This window comes from Eleutherodactylus coqui, chromosome 7, assembly GCF_035609145.1.
Source record: "Eleutherodactylus coqui strain aEleCoq1 chromosome 7, aEleCoq1.hap1, whole genome shotgun sequence".
Taxonomy (NCBI): domain Eukaryota; kingdom Metazoa; phylum Chordata; class Amphibia; order Anura; family Eleutherodactylidae; genus Eleutherodactylus; species Eleutherodactylus coqui.
This window is the reverse complement of record NC_089843.1, coordinates 72894348-72917169: the sequence shown is the minus strand read 5'-3', so window position 1 is coordinate 72917169 and position 22822 is coordinate 72894348. Positions and strand designations below refer to the sequence as shown.

Below are 22822 nucleotides of genomic sequence, written 5' to 3'. Positions count from 1 at the left end.
TATGGCTACTCAATTGTATTGTGTATGTGCGGCGTTTAATACGCAAGATGTCTAAGATACTGAGCAGGAAATCTAAAAAAAGAAAATTAGATTGCATGTGAAAGCACCCGTGAGATATGCTGTTGTGTGCGGTGCACAATTGCTGTCTACACAGTGATAGTCGGCTCACACAACGCCAAACGCTGCGTAATACATGCAGTGGTTTATGCATACGGCTGTGTAAATGAGCCCTTACTATGTGGGGCCTTTGTAAAGCAAAGTCGGTTACTAGACACCTGAAGAATTAAAGACATCTGTATGTCAAATTCTCCAGAGACAAATTACGACTAGGAGGAATCGTCATGAAGGTCTGGGCTGGATGAAGAAAAAGGGAAAGTGAATGACTCCAGTCAGAGGAAATGTCTGATCACTGGATATAACGGTACGGTAATAATTTGCTTGTGAAGATCTAGTAATACTGCTATATGGTCACTGTATGTGGGTGGGGGTAATATTGGTATAGTGTTTTTTCAGTAAGTGTTTTTTTTTGTTGACTAACAGTATGGAGGTAATTATACAGTCCGTGATAATTACAATGATACTGTGTGTGGGCGTCATTTATTAACAGGGGTGAATTACTGTGTGTACTCATGGCAGAGTAGCCACAGATTTCTGTAGCGTTTCTCCAGGCAGATCCAGCGCGGGATATTCCGCAGCAGAATCCACCATGTGAACAGCTGCGGATCCACGTGTGAATTGGCACCAAATCTGCTACATATGAACAGACCCTTAGAGGCAATCCTGTTAGGACTATTAGGCCTCATGTCCACTAGCTAAATGGAATTGCGTAATCCGCAGCGGATTTTGCTCATAGGGAATCATTGGCCATCCGCGGTCCATTAGGCCGGCTTCACATGGCCGTGACGGGCTCTGCTGCGGAATTCCGCGGCGGAGCCCGTCACGGCGCCCCCCAGAGACCCCAATACTTACCTGCGGATTCGGCGTCCTACGTCCCGCAGGACGCTTCGGCGTGACGCGCCGCAGCGTCGTGACAAGCTGGCCACGTCACATGACACGCCCACAGCATCACATGATGCATTGGCCGTGTCATATGACGCGACGACGGTAGGCGGGGAAGTGGTTTCGCGCTATCTTCCGCTGTGCTACAGCGGAAGATAGCGTGACTGATGGCTTCCACTGACTGCAATAGAAGCCGTCCACGCGTACACCCGCGGCAAATAGAACATGCCGCGGGTGATTTCATGGTGCGGAATTCCGCACCTTGAGCATTGAGCTATTAGGTTCAATAGAACCTAATAGCTGCGGGCAACGTAATACGCGGCGGAAATCCGTCCGTGGGAAGGAGCCCTTAAATAGATTTTTACATCCGCGGATGGCATTTTAAAAGAATTGCGTTTTTCACGCGCGGGAGAAATAACGCGGCATGCTCCATTCTGCCGCGGATCGGCAACATTGCTATCACATTGATAGCAATGTGTGCGGATATCTGCATGCAAAAAAAATACCATTTAATGCAGATTCTGCGCGGATTGTATTTTTCAAGTGAACATGAGGCCTAGGGTATTTTTATAGACAGTTCAGATTTGCTGCGGACATGGGGGGGCCCAAGTTGTGTGAACATCCTGGGCCTTTGGTCCCCTTAATTCACTTCTGGCTGGAATGATGGGCACTATGACAGGCACTGCTGTGGACATCCTGTGGCAGGAATGATGGGCAACATGACTGGCACTGCTATAGATTTCCTGTGGCAGGAATAATGGACACCATGACTGGCACTGCTGCGAACGTTGTGTGGCAGGAATGATGGGCACTATGACTGGCACTGCTGTGGATGTCCTGTGGCAGGAATAATAGTCACCATGACTGCCACTGCTGTGCACGTCATGTGGCAGGAATGATGGGCACCATGTCTGACACTGCTGTGCACGACCTGTGGCTAGAATGATGGGCACCATGCCTGGCACTGCTGTAGGCAAGCTGTGGCAGGAGTAATGGGCACTATGCCTGGCACTGCTGAGGATGTCCTGTGGCAGGAATGGTGGGCACCATGACTGGCACTGTTGTGGATGTCCTGTGGCAGAAATGATGGGCACTATTTATGGCAGTGCTTTGGACAACCTGTAGCAAAAATGATGAACACCCTGACTGGCACTTCTATGTATGACCTGTGGCAGGAATGATGGGCACTATGACTGGCACTGCTGTGCATGTCCTGTGGCTAGAAAGTTTGGCACCCTGACTGGCACTGCTGTGGACATCCTGTGGCTAGAATGATGGGCATCATGATGGGCAGTGCTGTGGATGACCTGTGGCTAAAATAATGTACACCATGACTGGCACTACTGTGGACGACCTGTGGCAGGAATGATGGGCACCATGACTGGCACGTCTGAGGACATCCTGTGGCAGGAATGATGCGCACCATGAAAGTCACTGCTGTGGACATCCTGTGGCTAAAATGATGGGCCCCATGACATGCACTGCTGAGGACATCCTGTGACAGGAATGATGGGCACTATGACTGGCAGTGTTGTGGATTTCCTGTGGCAGGCATGATGGGCACCATGACTGGCACTGCTGTGGATTTCCTGTGGCTGGAATGATGGGCACTATGACTGGCACTGCTGTGGAGGACCTGCAGTTGGAATGATGGGCACCATTACTGTCACTGCTGTGGACGACCTGTAGCGGGAATGAACACCCTGACTGGCACTGCTATGGATGACCTGTGGCAGAAATGGTGGGCACCATGACTGGCACTGCTGTAGATGACCTGTGGTTAGAATGATGGGCAACCTGACTGGCACTGCTGTGGACATGCTGTGGCTAGAATGATGGGCACCAATACTGGCACTGCCGTAGACTACCTGTGGCAGCAATGATGGGCACCTTGAAAGTCACTGCTGTGGACATCATGAGACTAAAATCATGGGCACATGACTGGCACTGCCATGGACGTCCTGTGGCTAGAATGATGGGCACCATGACTGGCACTGTTGAGGATGTCCTGTGGCAGGCATGATGGGCACAAAAACTGGCACTGCTGTGGATTTCCTGTGGCTGGAATGGTGGGCACCATGACTGGCACTACTGTGGACATCCTGTAGTTAAAATGATGGGCACCATGACTGGCACTGCAGTGGACATCCTGTGGCAGGAATGATGGGCAACATGACTGGCACTGCTATAGATTTCCTGTGGCAAGAATAATGGACACTATGACTGGCACTGCTGCGAATGTTGTGGGGCAGGAATGATGGGCACTATGACTGGCACTGCTGTGGATGTCCTGTGGCAGGAATGATAGTCACCATGACTGCCACTGCTATAGATGTCCTGTGGCTAGAATGATAGGCACTATAACTGGCACTGCTGTGGACATCCTGCAGTTTTAATGATGGGCAACATGACTGGCACTGCTGTGGACATCCTGCAGTTTTAATGATGGGCAACATGACTGGCACTGCTTTGGACCTCCTGTGGCAAGAATAATGGGCACCATGACTTCCACTGCTGTGGATGTCCTGTGGCAGGAATAATAGGCACGATGACCAGCACTGCTATGGATGTCCTGCAGTCTGAATGATGGGCACCGTGACTGGCACTCCTTTGGATCCCCTGTGGCGGGTATGATGGGCACCATGACGGGCACTGCTGTGCACGTTCTGTTGCTAGAATGATGGGAATCATGACATGCACTGCTGTGAATGACCTGTGGCAGGAATGATGGGCACCATGACTGGCACTGCTGTGGATATCCTGCAGTTGAAATGATAGGCACCGTGACTGGCACTGCTAAGGATGTCCTGTGGCAAGAATGATGGGCACCATGACTGGCACTACTGTAGACTTCCTGCAGTTATCATGATTGGCTTTATGACTGGCACTGCAATGGACATCCTGTTTCAGGAATGATGGGCAACATGACTGGCACTGCTATAGACGTCCTGTGGCAGGAATGATAGGCACCATGACTGGCATTGCTGTGGACGACCTGTGGCAGGAATGATCGGCACTATGACTAGTACTGCTGTGGATGTCCTGTGGCAGGAGTGATTGTCACCATGACTGGCACTGCTGTGGACGTCCTGTGGCAGGACTGATGGGCACTATGACTGGCACTGCTGTGGACGTCCTGTGGCAGAAATGATGGGCACTGTGTTCGGCCGCCTACATCTCCTCATTGCATTAGTTGGGGCTGTGCTCCCGGTCTCAGCCACTCTGCGCCCAGCTCCAGTCTGTACCGCCCAGCACCTCACACACCTCCCGGTATTAGTGATCCTTCTCAGGCTGCCCACCGTCACAGCCACGCCCCTTTCCTTACACTCTCCTCCCATCCAGTCCTTAGCCCCGCCCTCTTCCTTTAGCTCCTCCAACTCCTTTCAGCCAAGCCGTCAGGAACTCTTCCAGGCCCCGCCCATTCTCTGTATTCGCCCGTCCCACTGCCAGGCTTTTGACGCTATTGCTCGTTGGTTTCGCCCCGCCCCCATACTGCGGTGTCCCCGCCCCGCTGTTGCTGACGTGTGTGTGGGCGCGTTCGTGCGGGGAAGCCGGGTGTACGCGCGCGCGCGGTGGCGGCTGTGAGTGTGTGACGGGTGAGAGCGGAGTTCCCGGCGCCCGAGATGTGATGACCCAAGCGGCGGCTACACGGGCTGCAGTCATGAGGAGCTGGGATGCGGCAGGCGGAAGGAAGCAGCGGCAGCTGCCCGGGGGTTGGAGGCAGGTCCCCGGTGTGTGCCTGGCTCTGCTCATCGCTGTCCTGCTGCTGCTGCCCCCGGCCTCGGTGTGCACGCTGTGTGAGGCGGACGGGGTACGGAGGAGGCGGGATACCCCGGAGCTGCTGGCAGGTGAGTGGTGGGCACAGGTGACCCGGTGCAGAACTAGTGCCAGGCTCCCAGTGTGGGCACTGCATCAGTCCACGAGTTATGGGGCTGCTGTAGGTCTGGAGGCTTCCTGGTCTTGTGCCCACTGACCATAGTGATGCAGCTGGCATTGGGCATGTATGGTGATTGGCACCTTGGTAGTGCCTGACGAGAGTTTACGTGTACTTGGGTTGCGTTGGGTAATGGTCTACAGATTTCCTGTCTTGGCATGTTAGTTGGAGTCCTGTTATGGGATCTTCCTGCGTCCTGTTCATAGAGCGCCCCCTAATCCCATCCGCACCCCGATGTGTGCCCCTTCAGTAGTCATCCTCTGTCCAGCGTAGGATAACCGGGCCCGCTGGCAGGAAACGGGTTACGGACGGATGGGTTGTACAATTCCGGTAGCTGGCGTTGGTAGTGCCACTGGAATAGGTGGGTAAGTTGGATGATGTGTTCAGCGGTTATCGAAGAACTTGCCATGAACTTCTGGGACGTCTTGGCGGGGGTGATGGGGTGCGTGTCCGCTGTGCCCCTCTAGAGACCGCTATCTTTGGAGGAGCTTACCATTATTTGTAGTCTTTGAGTTGACAGTGGGGGACAAGTGGTGGCCTCTGACCCCTGTGCCCTCGGGCTCTGGCATGATCCCCTGTGTATACTGGACCTACGTGTGTCCTATGTAGAGCGGGCACCTAACGTCTACATGTACAGGACCTACAACGGCCCTCCGTGGCTCCAATATATGTAAAACTGACATGAAAAAGGACTTAAGTAAACTTAACTGGAGCAACCAGTGTCAGGCAGCTGCTGCCAAGGCAGATAGGATCATGGGATGCATTAGAAGAAGTCTAGAGGCACATGACGAGTGCGTTGGGTAAGATTTTTGACATTGTCTAAAAGAAACTTAGTTTGCCGACAGCCAATCCCAGCGCAGCTTTCGTTTTGTGTTCTGCTGGGATAAAATGAAAGCTGAGCTGTGATTGGTTGCTAGGGGCAACTAAGACCGTTTCATAAGTCTTCCCCATAGTTCTTCCTCTTTACTGGTCACTGGTCAGACCACACATGGAATATTGTGGACAGTTTTGGGTACCGGTACTCAAGAAGGACATATCAGAGCTTGAGCGGGTACAAAGGCGGGCAGCTAAAGTGATGGGCGGACTACAATACCCAGAGAGGTTATCAAAATTAGGGTTATTTTTATAGAAGAAGACGGCTGAGGGGCGACCTAATAACTGTATAAATATATAAGGGGACAATACAGAGATCTCTCCTCAATTATGTATACCACAACTATAACAAGGGGCATCCTCTACATCTAGAGGAAAGAAGGTTTCTACACCGACATAGAAGGGGGTTCTTTACTGTAAGAGCAGTGAGACTATGGAACTCTCTGCCTGAGTATGTGGTGATTGTGAACTCGCTAAGAGTACAAGAGGGGCCTGGACACCTTTCTTGAGCCATACAGTATTACATGTTATGTCGTTGATTACTTAGAAGGGTCGGTGATCCGGGGATTATTCTGATTACCAGACTGGAGTCAGGAAGGAATATTTTTTTCCTAAAATGAGGAAAATTGGCTTCTACCTCATTGTTTGTTTGTTTTTTTTTTGCTTTCCTCTGGATCAACCTTGCAGGATAATAGGCTGAACTGGATGCACGTACAGCATGTCCTTCTTCAGCCTTATACCCCGTTACTAAGGGTCCGTTCAGACCTGCCGATTTCTCGCCTGAACACGTGAGTGATGTCAGAGTTTGCTCGGCGGCCTGTTTATCCGGCAGACACATCGGTGGCTGTATAAGTGATCAGAGCGGCTGAACGAGCTGTGTGTAAACCGAACGATTAGTGAACGAGTCAACAAAGATTTATACGCTTGCCTAACATAAATCCTGAACGAAAAGTGAACCTTTTTTTTTTTTTGAACGATAGTCGTTCCATCTGAAAGGGCCGTAAGGGGGAGAATGACCCCAGGTACAAAGTCCCTGAGGGGTCCCCTTTGGATATGTAACCCCAACGTACTCAGTAGCTGGTCTGGACATGTGAGTGTAGTTCCCTGCCATGTAAGCAGGAGGTAGAGCAGACAGCTCAGGATCTGAAGATGATGATTGCGGGCCCTTTTACCTAGATTCCCACTGGATCGCTGAATGATGACGTTCAATGTAAATGCCGGCAGAGAGTGAGCACCAACATACTCAGTAGCTAGTCTGGACATGTGAGTGTAGTTCCCTGCCATGTAAGCAGGAGGTAGAGCAGACGGCTGAGAATCTGAAGATGATGATTGCGGGCCCTTTTACCTAGATTCCCACTGGATCGCTGAATCATGACGTTCAATGTAAATGCCGTCAGGGAATGAGCAATGAATTAATTTGATAATCGTTCGTCATTCAGTTTAGGCAGCCAAAAAAAGCGAACCACTGATCGGCCCATGTAAACAGACGGCTGTTCATCTCTGACCAACGGACTGTTTACTGTGAATGGAGGGAGGTGGTAGAAGTGCTCCTTGGCCTACTCCACCGCCATTCACTGGGTGGTGATGACTTCTGCGTGAAAGCACAAGAACGATCATCACTGGGGTGACTGTGTGTCCGTGACTTGTCCCATGTAAAACCGCCCTAAGACGATCTGACCGGTAGAAGGGAAAGGTGAGCGTATCTGACCCCAGTGTATATAGTAGCTAGTTTAGACACCTGAGTGTATATAGCTCCCATGTGACCAGGACTTTGCATGCCTGAGGATATCTGATGCATGTTCACACGTATGTTTCCCATTCTAGGTCATGTGACCCCCTTTCATGTTACCTAAAATGAAAACCTGGGGGCTAGCTAAGGGCTCCTACCCACTTGCGTTTTTTTAATGCAAATGTCAATGGGACTTTCTAGGGTTAAAAACGCATCGTACAAAAATCGCAACGCACAAACTTGCGTTTTTAACATTTGCAAGTCCCATTGACATTCGTGTTTAAAAAAAAAAAATAAAAAAATAACGCCAGCGGGTAGGTGCCCTAAGGGCGATCTCACTGCTAGAAAATGGCAAGCTTTTGCGATGCGAGAAATCTGTTTTGCCATTGCACTGTACGGGCGACATAAACAAGCAAAACGCTGAAACAATCCTGCTGATGCGATTTTTGTTCTCGCATCGCAGCTTGCCCTAAAACCTCGCGGGGGGAAAGGCCGTCATTGAGCAACGTGTGGCACTTTCTTGCGAGAGCTCGCACTCTCGCATCGCAGTAAGACGTGCGATTTCCTCGCTAGTGGAAAGGGGCCCTAACACCACGCTCATCACGTAGGGTGCGTTCAGACAGAACAATTATTGTTCAAACGAGCGAAAAGTGAACGATAATCGTTTGGTCTAAACACGAGTCAATGACCAACGAGAATCGCTCAGTTTTCGTTTGTCCGTTTTTTTGCAGGCATAAAAACCATCATTGGCTCGTTCACTTACCGTTCGGCGTAAACGGCGCTCGTTCAGTCCTTCTCATCCACTTGTACAGCGACTGAGCGATTCTCATTGGAATGAGCAAATGATGCATTTACCTGTCTAAACGGGCTGCAAGAAGGCGAACACGCTTGCAGGGACGTGACTCATTCAAACGAGAATTGGCTCGTGTAAATGGACCCTTGGAATGGAAGCTAAAGGGTATCTGACTCCGGGCACAAGTCCTAGAAAGAGCGTCTGACTCTATGCACACAGCCTAGAATGGGCGTCTGACTCCCATGTACATGATCTGGGCGCCTGAAGGGCTTCTGACCCTAAGCACACATCCTAGAATGGGCGTCTGACTCCATGTAAGTGACCTGGATGCCTGAGGGAATCCAACCCCATGCACAAAACCTAGAATGGGCATCTGACTCAATGTACATGACCTGGACACTTGAGGGTATCGGACCCCATGCACACAACCTAGAATGGGCGTCTGACTACCATGTACAAGATCTGGGCACCTGAAGGGTGTCTGACCCTAGGCACACGTCCTAGAATGGGCGTCTGACTCCATGTAAGTGACCTGGATGCCTGAGGGTATCCAACCCCGTGTACAAAACCTAGAATGGGCATCTGACTCAATCTACGTGACCAGGACACTTGAGGGTATCGGACCCCATGCACACAACCTAGAATGGTCGTCTGACTAACATGTACACGACATGAACGCCTGAAGGGTATCCAACCTCATGCACACAAGCTAGAATGGTTGTCTGACTCTCTATGTACCTTGACGCCTGAAGGGTGTCTGACCACATGCACACCTCCTAGAATGGGTGTCTGGCCCCATGTCCATGACCTGGTCACCTGAGGGTATCTTGCCCATTGTACACAACCTAGAATGGCCGTCTGACTCCCATGTACACGACCTGGACGCCTGAGGGATGTCTGACCCCATGCACATGATCTAGAAAGGGCGTCTCACTCCATGTATGACACCTGCATTCCTGAGAGTATTCAACCCCATGTACATGGCCTACAATGGGTGTAGGACTCCATGAATGTGACCTGGACATCTGAGGGTATCCAACCCCTTGTACACGACCTAGAATGGGTATATGACTGCTTGTACATGACCTGGTCGCCTGAGGGTATCTGGCCTCATGCATACGTCCTAGAATGGGTGTATGACTCCATGTACGTGAACTGGACACCTGAGGGTCTTTGACCCCATGCAGACGTCCTAGAATGGGAATGAGGTTGTGTGACCCAAGCCCAGCTAGACTCTCTAGTATGGTATCTGCCATCCCCAACCTGCCGTACGTCCCTGTGCAGTAAATAGGACCTTGTTCAAACAGTGCGGTTCTCAGGACTCCAGTCCATCACACTAATGCGCCGCCGTAGCACCGCTAGGCCTCGAATAGGACTACTATGTTTGGGCCCGTGTAATGGAATCTCCAGATCATATTAATACTGATGTTTGGTGGTCTCCTAACTCATCGGGGAGTAGTTGAGCTGTGAGTGCAGCCTGGCTCTGCTAAATGTGTCAGCCTGAGAAGTGGCCCCCTCCCTCCTCTTCCCAGGAACCTCCTGCTGTAGAAATGGATTTTCCCAGCTTTTTCCTTCTAATTGTTTTTTTCCGGATGATTAAACGATGCAGTGTGGTTATTGCGCTGCATCCTGGTATTCGCCTGTCTGTAGGGGACTCTGCTATGTGAGACTGCATAGAGGATAGCAGCAGCAGCATTGCGGTATTCACTGGCGGAGCGGGGATTACATCCAGCAGATGATGGGGAGGCTTCCTCGCATCGGAGGGGGTCCTCCCTGTGTGCAGGATTCCTTCGTCAGGCAACCCCTTTGTCATCTGCCGTAATTGTCAGCATCCTCCTAGTGGAAGCGGGAGGCGAGCGAAGGATGAGGGAATGTGCCGGGTGTCTGAGCTGCATCAGTCTAATCAGCCTACAGTCACAACAGGCTGACGGGGTTTTCCGACTCATTTAAAGGGATTTTCTGGCCATATTGTAATGTTTTAGGAGACGCTGCCAACAGAAATGGATAGTTCATCTAGAAGTGATTTGCATAAACATTTGTAAATACGTTGCCTTATTTATGCGATTTACTAATTTTCAGTTACAGCCTCCAGAGCAGCATTCTCAATTCTGCAGACTTCAGAGCTGAAATCGGCTTATGTTTGATTCCGGCTCACTGTCTGCAAAATGCAAATATGCACAAGGCCTTGCAAAGTGTCCTCTCTACATCAGATGATGTGCAGGGATCTGATGGAAGGAATTGACCCGCCATAGTGTATCGTGTAGTGCAGCTTGATGCATGGCTTTCTTTGGCGAAAGACATTAGAGAGTCTTAGGCCTCATGTCCACGCAGTTCAAGCCGCCCATAGGGAACCACGAGCGGCCGCAAATTAAATAAAGCGTGCAGATTTGCTCCATTTCAGTGCGGATCCCTCACAGACGGCTTCCATTGGAAGTCGGCCTATCCGCAATTGACTTGTAGACCGGGTGCAGATTCCACTGGAAACCGGGAGTTAGAAGAAAAAAACGTACTGCGCATGCGAGCCGAGCCATCATTTTTGCACGCATCCGCAGACCAGGAAATAGAAGACCCAGGCAGGTAACTCGGTGTCTGCCGCGGGCAGGGTCGGATTCTACTGTGGGCTCCCGCATGCGGAACGCGATCCGCCCGGTGACTTTAGGCCTAAAAGAAAGATGTATGGTGCTGCCATCTTTTTGGAAAGTGCAAGGTGTTAAATAAAGGGTTTGCACCAGAGACCACTTTCATCACCTATCCATATGATGGGTGAGAAGAGTCTGATCGCTAGGGGGTTTCAGCACTTGGTGTCCCCCACAGTAAGGAGGAGATTGAGTAGAGCGGTGGTCATCTTCTGTAGGACTGCTGGAGATGACGATCCCCGGCTTCTCGGACTCCATTCACCGAGTGATCCTCACTTTGTCACTGAGACGAAAAAGGGCCTCCCCATTTTCACAGAACATGTACACTCAGGGATGCCCAGTGTGCCCATGTACGAGGGCGTCAGGTGAGATAGCAGTCTGCCCAATGAATGTTCAGCTGGTGGCCATCTACAAGTTCTGGGCAGACTTATGGTCCTTTTACATGGGACGAGCTGCCAGCCAAGTGATAATCTGCCCGCGTAAAAGGGTCATTAGGGTCCCTTCATGTGGGGGATGACTTGTCCGAATAATCGCTCAATCAAGTGAATGCAAGCTATAGCCGTTCTGTGTCAGTAGATTCACCGGCAGGGCGATGAGCGATAATTTGCTCACTAGTTGTTTTGCTCCTCTTTGCTTAAAAAGTTGTTGGTTGGTCAGAAGTCCTCAGGTGTAAAGTCAATTATTCATATTTGAATGACTTGCGGATGTATTTGCAACTCAGACCAATATCACATTCGCAATCCTGCGATTTCTGCTGCTAGTGAGATACAGATCGCAAGAAAAATGCGTCGCATCCCTGCAAAATGCTACTTTAATGTGTGTCAAAGTCACATATTTCAACAGTTTAAATAAAAATCGCATCAACATGTGAGCGCAATGTAATAGTTTTATTTTTTTGCAACTCCCATAGAAAATGACTTTAAAAAAAAAAAAAAAAATTTTATTACCTTATCAGACTGTTGGCACCTGTCAATGGAGTCATTTAAATCCATTGGTCCTTTAGATGCGCAATATGAGACCATATCTTTATCGGTCAGATATCGCACATGAAAATTGGCCGTGTGAATGCACCCTAGGGTGGTCCTGCGTGTTTTGGGAGTCGTACAGTACAATCTACCCGTCTGGTCATTCTAGTTCCACATATACTAAGTAATCGCGTTGCTACCGGTGCAGTGAATGATAAAATATATCGCTGTATTGGTCCACATTTGGGGAACTTTTTTTTGCCCTCGTCGTTTAAAGCATCAAAAAAGTAATTGGCGCATAAGGTTCTGCACGCAGTGGGGATCGTAGACTTCCCTACGGGGTACATACAGTGCGGTACGGGAAAGTATAAAGGAAAGCCCTGGCATATTGTGCTTTCTATCCACTTGTAGCAGCGATCTTGTGTAACTCTGACCTTAGAGAATAGAACAACTTGTGCTTTGCATTGTTAATCCTCTGTGCGGGGAGGTAGGAGCGTTATAGGGCGGTAGGATGATTTACTGTGAAATCAGAGCAGATAAATGGCATTCTGGAACGTGCCTCCTAGGAATATTAATAAAAATGTACCTGTCTTTGTATATTGCTCAATGGGATAAAGGTTTAAGAAATAAAAGTCGCCATATAACATTTTTTTTAGTAGTAGAATTGGTGTATTTTTGCAGGAAGATGTCCAACTGGCTGTTGGAGTGCGCTAACTAGTTTGTGGAATCTGTGGTATTCTGGCACATCCACGTGTGCGAAAGCAAAGATTAAAGATCCAAACATTAAAGCGGACCTGAGTTTTCAACGGGCTTTTAAAAATATACCAGGTGGTTCTTGCCCTCTTATCTGCTGCTGGTTTCACCCTGTCTCATATCTGTAAGTCCTATTTTAAGGTGGTCTTCCCCATTTTTTTGCTATTTGCAATCTATTTTCAGGAAGGAGCATGTAGCAAGCATAGCATTCTGCCAGTAGTTCACTGCTCTGCACTTCCTTTCCCTGATTTCCCACGCATTGTCCTCTCTCTGCTCCAATTAGCAGGGAGGCAGTTTCTGAATGCCCACCCCTCTGCACGCACACAGGCACACACACAAACCCACACTGTAACAGCAGGAGAGACAGATACGATGTGGATAATACTCTCAGTGGCTGCAGATCTGTTGGCCTGCAGCCTCTGAGTGCATGGGAGCCGCTTGTGAAGATTTGCTATGGAAACGTCCTGGTTACAATAGAAGCTCTGTACCCAACGACAGTGTATTGCAGAGAAGCAGGAAGGGAGACCCCTAGTGATAGCCACTTTAAATGTGATATACAGTTGTAAAGCAACAACCTTTTTAATGCAACCATATTACGGAAATGATGAGGCTTACACCAGCTAGTAGATGAGCATAGACGGTGTAAACCGTTAGTGCCCCTTTTAATTCTCATGGAAGTAGTGGGTGTGGGTCACCAGAGGACCACGTTGGTAGATCAGCACTAATCAGTGATTGATGATCAATACAACCATCCACATGATTCGGTGTTTGTTGGAAAACAATGGCGCAGCGCTGCCCTGGATTATGAGAAGACACATTTTGCGTTAATAGTTCCTCATTTGACAAACTTTAAAAGTTGACATTTCTAGTTTATAAAATTCTAAAATGTGTTCATGCGTCTGCAACGAAGTGTTTTGTCAAGTTTATATGGAATGAGGTGTAAGATTTCATAGATGTAAGGTGAAGTTCGCATCACCATTGTGACTTACGTTTTCCTGCTCCGTCATGCAAATCACTGGCTGATCGGATTTGTCTGGGAATGGAACCAAACGCCGCCAAATAGACCCCATTGACTATAATACCGTCTGTTTTCGTTTCCGTCCGGCTGACATTGTTACCGAAATCGGTGACTGAGGCCCTGAAATTCAGCTCTGATGTTTATATGTAACTACACAGAACTGCTGTAACTATTAGGCCATATTCGGGTGACCGAATGCGAGTTGTGCCTGAGATCCTCAGCTATAACTCGAGTTGGACAGCATACAGAAACAGTGTGCAGGAGAGTGGGCCTTGCGCGTCCCGCTCCTGGCCGCGAGGCGCCGGGCCTTGCGCGCCCCGCTCCTGGCCGCGAGGCGCCGGCCCTTGCGCGCCCCGCTCCTGGCCGCGAGGCGCCGGCCCTTGCGCGCCCCGCTCCTGGCCGCGAGGCGCCGGGCCTTGCGCGCCCCGCTCCTGGCCGCGAGGCGCCGGGCCTTGCGCGCCCCGGCTCCCGGCCGCGAGGCGCCGGGCCTTGCGCGCCCCGCTCCTGCCCGCGAGTCGACCCAGATTAGGATGTTTCTTTTTTTTTTTTCCGTTACAGACAATGGGGGAAAAAAAATTAAAAATCATGTCTGAAAAGCCCCATTGGAGTTATAATGGGTTCTGTCTGAGTTTAATCATCTGTGTGAGTTCCCCCTATGTTTTTCCTTTCCTTCTGTACTTTGTGGTTGCCCTATGACCTGCCGTTGGATGTCTTCCGGTTGGCTATAGCCTCTGCAGGCTTGTTACCCTGATGCCTGCTCCCACACAAGTCTATAATATGGCTGTGTTTGGCACACAGCTGTAATAAGCAGTGTTTGGAGCTTTTGCCTCCGTACGGCCCAGGCCTATTTTTTCCGTTAGGCGCTGTTTGCCCAGAGGTCTGGAGGCTGTATGGGATCTAAGCGGTGCCCCCGCCTTGTTGCACAGGGCTCTGCCGTGTATACAGGGCCTCGTGAAGTAGATTGTAAGTGATTGAGGAACAGAGAAGTGGCCTCCAGTTTCTCAGCCAGACAGGAAGTTTACCGTGTCGCATCCTCTTCCGCAGTGTTCATCTAATCTGTAACTCTATATACAGCCAGTGCTAGTGGGAGCTCGGCTATATACGTAGCATCCTGGGGAGCGGTTCCCGGTTTATGGAAGTCGCCCAATCCTTTTAGAAGAGCTTCATCTATCTCACATGGCGACTTCTATCCACGGTTTTCCAATTCATTACTTTTTGTTCTTGTTGCCTATATCAACCAGTCACGGCGCAGCTTTTATTTCTCAAACTACGCCGGGAAAAGAAAAGCTGCCCTCTGATTGGTTGCTTTTGGGTGAGGACCGTTTCTTCATACATCTCCACCAATATTTTGATGCATTGGATATTGGTGTTAAAGGAGGGCAGTTGCCGTCCATTATACCGGAGTATTTGTTAAAACATGGCCAAGATGGGACTACCAGCCCATTTGCCGGGCGGCGGAGATCCGCTGCGGGATACCGCAACCCCCATGGACAGGCAGCCTTCTTGTATGCTCCGCTGTCTTACTGGTCAGGAATTCTCAGCGTAATGAGAGTACAGTTTATAATGGCTGCAAATGTGCACTTGTCAGTAACTGTGAGTGGGGCATTGTGGGAGATGTAGTTTTGCACTCCTCGGTGGCCATTTTTAAAGGGCAATATGGACATTTGAATCTGCTTGGCAAGCAGCAGTGGCTCAGGTCAGCAAAAGGACTGGAGTTCAGTTTGATGATTTGGATGGATGTTGGGAATAGCAGCAATAATTGTAACATTGGAGGCTTTTCTCCCAGTCTCTGGAGGACCCCTTTAAGGAAGCAGCACTGAACCGTCAGTTTGGTACTCCTGGCCACCAGTGACCATGGCAGTGGTCCTTGTGGGAAAGGCCTACCAGGATCACTCCTGTGCTTTTTGCCTAGTGTAGATGAATCTGCCTGGTATTTGGGGCTTTGGCTTTGTACTTCTCTTTTGCTTCCGAGCCGAGTTAGCTCTGAGATTGTACAACTGCTCTTTTGACAATCGCTGAAGTAAACTTGGAAGTGGCTCCTTGTTCTTTCGGCTTTTCCTTTGTGTAGTCTTACTACCGCAGGAAGGGGCGGCTATGTCCTGCTTTTCAGAGTCACCAAGTCTTTAGAAGCTTGGATTCATGACAAGAAATGGGACACTTATGTTTCTGTTGGCATCACTTGTCCTGAGACAGACAGGTACAATTTTGACAAGTGCGGCAAAATAGATACAAACCCTCCAATGTGAGGTATAAATACAGTATATAGATAGAATATATGTGTGTAAAAAAAAAAAAATATATATATATATATATTTATTATAATTTTTTTCTTTTTTTTTTCCTATTCCTTTGTAGATATGAGTTAGGTTTTGGCCAAGAAAGTACTCAGTCAAAGACAGTCCCTCCCCTAGAAAAAATGTGTGACTGTAGCATTGATATAAGTAAGTGATTACAATATCGGAGCCAAAGGATCATTTATTGCGGAAAACTGACGTCTTGAAGGGAGGCTCTAGTACCCGGTTGTACCACTTCTAGCTTGGATAAAAGATGTAATACAGGCAGGCATGGAGGTTCTAGTACCCTGTTGGACTGCCTCTAGCTTGGATACAAACTGTCATCCGGGCGGGCATGGCGGCTCTAGCACCCTGTTGTACCGCCTCTAGCTTGGATACAAGATGTAATACAGGCAGGCATGGAGGCTCTAGTACCCTGTTGGACTGCCTCTAGCTTAGATACAAGATGTGATGCGATTAAGCATGGAGGCTCTAGTAAACTGTTGTACCGCCTCTAGCTTGGATACAAGATGTACTACAGGCAGGCATGGAGGTTCTAATACCCTGTTGTACCGCTTCTAGCTTGGATACAAGATGTGATATGGGTGGGCATGGAGGCTCTAGTACCCTATTGTACCACCTCTAGCTTGAATACAAGATGTGATGTGATTGGGCATGGAGGCTCTAGTACCCTGTTGTACTGCCTCTAGCTTGGATACAAGATGTGATACGGACAGGCATGGAGGCTCTAGTACCCTGTTGTACCGCCTCTAGTTTGGATACAAGATGTGATATGGGCGGGCATGGAGGCTTTAGTACCCTGTTGGGCCATCTCTAGCTTGGGTACAAGATGTGATGCAGGCAGACATGGAGGCTCTAGTACCCTGTTGTACCGCCTCTAGCTTGGGTACAAGATGTGATACAGGCAGGCATGGAGGCTCTAGTACCCTGTTGTACTGCCTCTAGCTTGAATACAAGATGTGATATGGGTGGGAATAGAGGCTCAAGTACCCTGTTGTACCGCCTCTAGCTTGGGTACAAGATGTGATACAGGCAGGCATGGAGACTCTAGTACCCTGTTGTACCGCCTCTAGCTTGGATACAAGATGTGATATGGGTGGGAATAGAGGCTCAAGTACCCTGTTGTACCGCCTCTAGCTTGGGTACAAGATGTGATACAGGCAGGCATGGAGACTCTAGTACCCTGTTGTACTGCCTCTAGCTTGAATACAAGATGTGATATGGGTGGGAATAGAGGCTCTAGTACCCTTTGTACCCCTCTAGCTTGGGGATACAAGATGTAATACTGGCATGGGGGCTCTAGTACCCAGTTGTACTGCCTCTAACTTTTATACAAGATGTGTTATGGGTGGGCATTGAGGCTCTAGTACCCTGTTGGGCCGCCTCTAGCTTGGATACAAGATGAGATACAGGGGGGGCATGGCAGCTCTAGTATACTGTTGTATTATCTCTAGCTTGGATGCAAGATGTGATACTGGCGGGTATGGTGGCATACTGGTTCCATATGGTACCCTGCGGCATATCTGTCCACATTTGCTGTTACGGAGCCTCTAGATTGTGCAAACTTTTAGACTGTCATGTTAGCATCCCAGATGGTCCCATACATGCTCTATTGGCTATAAATCTGGCATGGGGCAGGCCACAGAGATGTGACAATGTTGTGGGGGCATTCCTGTGACCTCCTTGTGTGTGCGGGGGAACATCATCCTACTGGAAGCCTCTTGGAAGCTGCCATGAGGAACGCATGTGGGTGCAGGATGTCCTGAACATATCGCTGAGCTGATATTGTCCCTCATACCACTACCAGGGGTGACCGGCTGTCGAATGTGATGACCCCCCAGACCATCACACCAGCAGTGGGCAGTGTGCTGCTCCACCCCATAGACAGGATTGAGGTGCTCAACCCTAGGTCTGCAGACACAACCATGGCCATTGTCTTTGCCCAAACTAAATCTGTGTTTAACCAAGTTCAACTCCATAGCAGTCCAGTTTTGTTGTTTATGACACCACTGGAAAAGGAGGCAACAGCGGGTGGGTGTCAAAAGCAGAACATATAATGGGCGCAGTGAGACGAAATGTTCTTCAGCCAAGTGCCTGGAAATGGGTTCTGGCAGACACAGGGGCCTATAATGATGGTGCCACCTGTCTCTGGATGGCGGACAATGAAACAGTTGGAGCTTTTCGTGCTTGTCAGACAATCAGATGACGTTCTGTACTGGTGGTCTGTCGAGGGCGTCTTGAGCCCGATCGCCTTGTGTACCGTCACACATCTACTTGTCCCAACACCTCCTCCTAACAGTCTGGTCAGAGCGGGTCATGTGGTGGGCAGTTCCTTGGTTCGACCCTCCAGCTTCTCATATTCCAATAATGCGTCTCCCCTCAAACTGTTAACCGGGCAAAATCTCTTCTCTACGTCGTAGAAGCGTCCAGTGGTCGTCAAGCTTCACACAAGCGAAGAAGAGGTCACTACACACAAGTAGTCTCTGAGTGGCCTTTTATAGGTCAAAGGGGGAACCACTCTTAGGTGACAAGACCGTTCATCTAATCACACCACAACTCACTGCCTGAGCAGTACGGGTTACTGAAACGGAACATAGGTATGGCCAGCCTAAGGCAAGACACTAATATGTATTGGTAGTTTAGGTGTGTCGTATTTTAACTTAAAGGGGTTGTCCCGCGCCGAAACGGGTTTTTTTTTTTTTCAACCCCCCCCCCGTTCGGCGCGAGACAACCCCGATGCAGGGAAGTAAAGAAAGTTTACCGGAGCGCTTACCTTAATCCCCGCGCTCCGGTGACTTCAATACTTACCGCTGAAGATGGCCGCCGGGATCCTCTGTCTTCGTGGACCGCAGCTCTTCTGTGCGGTCCATTGCCGATTCCAGCCTCCTGATTGGCTGGAATCGGCACGTGACGGGGCGGAGCTACACGGAGCCGCTCTCTGGCACGAGCGGCTCCATAGAAGACTGCAGAAGACCCGGACTGCGCAAGCGCGGCTAATTTGGCCATCGGAGGGCGAAAATTAGTCGGGCTCCATGGGAACGAGGACGCCAGCAACGGAGCAGGTAAGTAAAAAACTTTTTATAACTTCTGTATGGCTCATAATTAATGCACAATGTACATTACAAAGTGCATTATTATGGCCATACAGAAGTGTATAGACCCACTTGCTGCCTCGGGACAACCCCTTTAAGATTGATACTTTTTCTTATTTCATGAAAGCCATATCCCCACTAGCACCATTTCTATTCCATGTGCTGTGAGGTTGCTACAATGTATCCATGTAGGTATAAATGTATCTACCTGGCGTCATAGAGGATTGGATAGACTGGATCTCCTTGCAGCAAACTCTCAGCACTGGACTTTGTTTCTACTGTTTTCAGCCTGTGAGCAAGATCGTTCCCATCACTGCCAGTAAACAAATCTTTAACATGGCGAAAGATGTAAGCAAAGTAGATTAAAAAGTCTCAGAAATCGTCATTGTACCATGATGAAGCATTATTCGTAGCAAACCAGGAGCCACTTTTAACAGCTGAGGGCCTCAGAAACTAAGGAACCCCTCCTAAGACTGCCACCTTTAGATTAATATATAATTACACTGCAATAATCCATAGTGTTTTTCCTAATTGATCTCTTGGTTCTTATCCAAGAATTACAAGGAAGGATTAAAGACATCCCGTTTGCCAAAAGAACGTCTGCCTTTGGAGAATATTTGGAGTCATGGGAAAGTTAGAAAGTATGTAATTAACGCAGTCGCTGAAGTTTGGAAACCACAACGCATATAAAACATACCCCCGATAATGTAACCCCCACATATGTGTTATCCCTCTACGGCCCCGTTCACATGGACGATTTTTGTGCAGAAATCCCTGTCAAAATCCGCACCTCCCACTGAGTTCAATGGGAATCTGCCCTGTAGTCTATACAATGTGGATTTATCAGTGCACAGATCTGAAATCTATGCTATATAAAAAAAAAAAAGACACACCGCTTATTGATGCGGAATCTGTATTGGCAAATCCATGTGCGCATCTGCAGCATCTTTAAATCCAAATTCACAGTAGAGGTCCGGGCTCAGAATAAGTGCATCTACTTTGGATCTTTCATTGTGTGATCCTACTCACAGCGTCACAACATGGACACGATCCTAATGAAAGTAATTAGACACCTAGCAAGAATCAAAAGTAATATTTATTTTCATCTATTATACTTAGTGGGGCCTCTTTTGGCCCTAATGACATTAGTAACGGTTTGCTACATATTACCATTACCGTCTCATACTTCAGCTGGTATTTCCCTTCATTCATCCTGCAAACGTCTGGCAAGTTCTTTAAAAGAAGATGGACCTTGTTTGTATTCCATGACCACACATTCCAATTTGTCCCAAAGATGTTCAGTAGGTTCAGGTTGGGACTCTGTGCAGACAGTCCAATCGTGGAACATCCATATCCTCGAACCAACGTAGAGCAGTGTTGGATTTTTGACCAGGTGTATGGTCTTGTTGGAAGTATTGCTGACCATTCCCAGAGTATTGCCATATTGTCGGCAGCACATTATTGTCTGGAATGTCCGGGTCACCTTCGTGTTTATGGTTTTTGCCACTTACAACAAACTGACCGAGATCATGTCACGTAAAACCTCCCCATACCATAACGGAACCTCCGCTGTACTTATCTGTTGGCACAACTCACTCGGGCATAAGACATTCCCCGCCCCTACTGGGTACATCATCTGATCTGAAGATGGTGTACTGTCAGCCACCACTCCTTAGAATGTTCTTCCATTGCTCCACTATCTAATGCTGACGCTGATTGCACCATTGTAGACGCACTTTGTGATGGATGACTTGTGCGCAGCGGCATAACCCGTATATCCAATAGTGTGCCGTTCCCGTCCCAAACTATGGCGGACACCTCCAATGGTCTGCATTTTATGTAGCATGGTATTGGACACATGAAATGCTAATAAGACATGATCCGTTCTACTGATAGGGGTGTTCAAATATGGTGTACTATAACTAGATACTTATTGTTGATCAGCCGTTGTTGAGCCTTGTACTTCAGCTATCTCTTGCAGTCCCATTGAAATGAATGGAATGGCAATGTGCATATGGGAACACCACTGTGTTTTATTGTTCGACGCTATTCTCAGGATTGCTGGGGTTTCCACCAATGGGCAAGGTATTCTGTGGATGAGCGGGCGGGGGGTTAACTTGCTTTTGTGGGATGACCCATTTAAGCGTCCATGTAAACAAAGAAGAATCATTGCCATTCACGATGTAGCAGGGAAATCCAGCATTAATTCTGCCAAATTCCAAAGCAGGCGGTTGCCCAGGCGCTGCTGGAACAGGTAAATGTAGCAGTAAAGGCGTCCAAAAGGTTATCCTTACAATCCGTTTCAGAATTGGATCCGTTATGTCATCCAGTTTTACGTCCAGGTAAAAACAGAAGGTTTATGTGTTAACTGATACATTGATCTACGATTTTCTTAATTGTTTTTCCAATAGATTGTAGACTAGAAAGATATAGCATGCTGCTAGAATAAGTAGTGAAGGGGTCTAAACGAAACCTTTTCTATACCAGTGAATGGTATCGAGACAGAAAGAAGATAAGATGGCCTTCCAGACCCCCCTTGCATTTCTTTTCACTGAATTTGTACCGGTTTCTTTGTATGTTATAGTAACACCTTAAAAGGTGTAACTTATGTTAAACATTTTAGTTGTACCCTATAATGTATTCTTAGTAATCTTGGAGGTATGTACTTTTCCTGTGATGTCATTTATGGTATATAAACCACATGCACCTTTTGAATACATTAGAAATCATTTGATACCGCAACAAGGCTGGTGTGATTTGTGTTTGTCCTGAGACCAGACTTCTACAAGAGATCTGGGATTGTCTTCTCCTTGATAAACACATAAATTCTCCTTACATATTTGGTCCTTCTCCTTACAGTATATATCTACGTATCTTGTATACAGAATAAGATAATGCAAGTAATTGCAACAATTATAGCACTAGCGCAAAGCCGATAAACAATATTGTCCCCACCTGATGTGGTATAACAATATCGCCAGTGTTTTCAGACGGGTAAAATAAAAGCATCTACATGAGGGGGGGTGGGGGGGGGGGCATCTTATAGCTATACTATATGGCTATGTCTTGGCTGGTTTGGCCAGTGTATTGCAGATGTAAAGAATTTCTACTAATTCCCTGATGGACATTGTTGAGCTTGGACATTTGCAACCATCCTAATTGGCTGCAGTAATGCATCTACGGACCTGTATGTTGCACAGCTCATGTAATAACACAACTACCAGGCCAGCACATTGGGGAATGTGTTATGGGTGGAAAGTAGATCAGAAGTAGGTGGAAATTTGATCAGGAAAACTTTTTTCTATCCTGGCTAAATCGGCCTTCATATTGAGAGTCCTTTCCTCATGTTTCCTTTGTACTGGCCGGTGTGCAGAACACACACTGTGGCTTCATTTATGCTGCGGCGTTCTCCTCGCATCTGTTACCTGACTCCTAGCAGAAATGGTGAGCGTGCCCAGTAGAAATGACCCTGTGCTGGAGCAGGAAGGAGATGGTTACGATTAAGAGTTAAATTTGTACATTCACCATCGCCCTCCCTTCCTTAGAGAATGTCTTGGCAAGGCCACTTCCTTTAGACCCCACCATTTGTTGTACTTGACAGCTGACTTTTAGTTAGCAGCCAATACATGCTTACAGTGCCTGATCCAGATAAAGCCCGAAACATTCAGGAAGATTATCAGCGATGTCGTGACCCTGCAAATCCTACACATACCGTAATGGGAGGAGGAATTCATTG

The 22822-nt window shown here is 48.4% G+C and overlaps 1 protein-coding gene across 2 annotated transcripts in view; it reads left to right on the top strand.

The window, feature by feature from the left end:
• The first annotated feature begins 4545 nt into the window (after positions 1–4545).
• Positions 4546–22822, top strand: part of STIM2 (stromal interaction molecule 2) — a 95104-nt gene continuing 76827 nt past the window's right edge. For both annotated transcript variants that reach the window (XM_066573211.1, XM_066573210.1), the window contains exon 1: positions 4546–4847. In XM_066573211.1, coding sequence (XP_066429308.1) covers positions 4628–4847 — 220 coding nt within the window. In that variant the 5' untranslated portion in view covers positions 4546–4627. The remainder of the gene's footprint in view (positions 4848–22822) is intronic.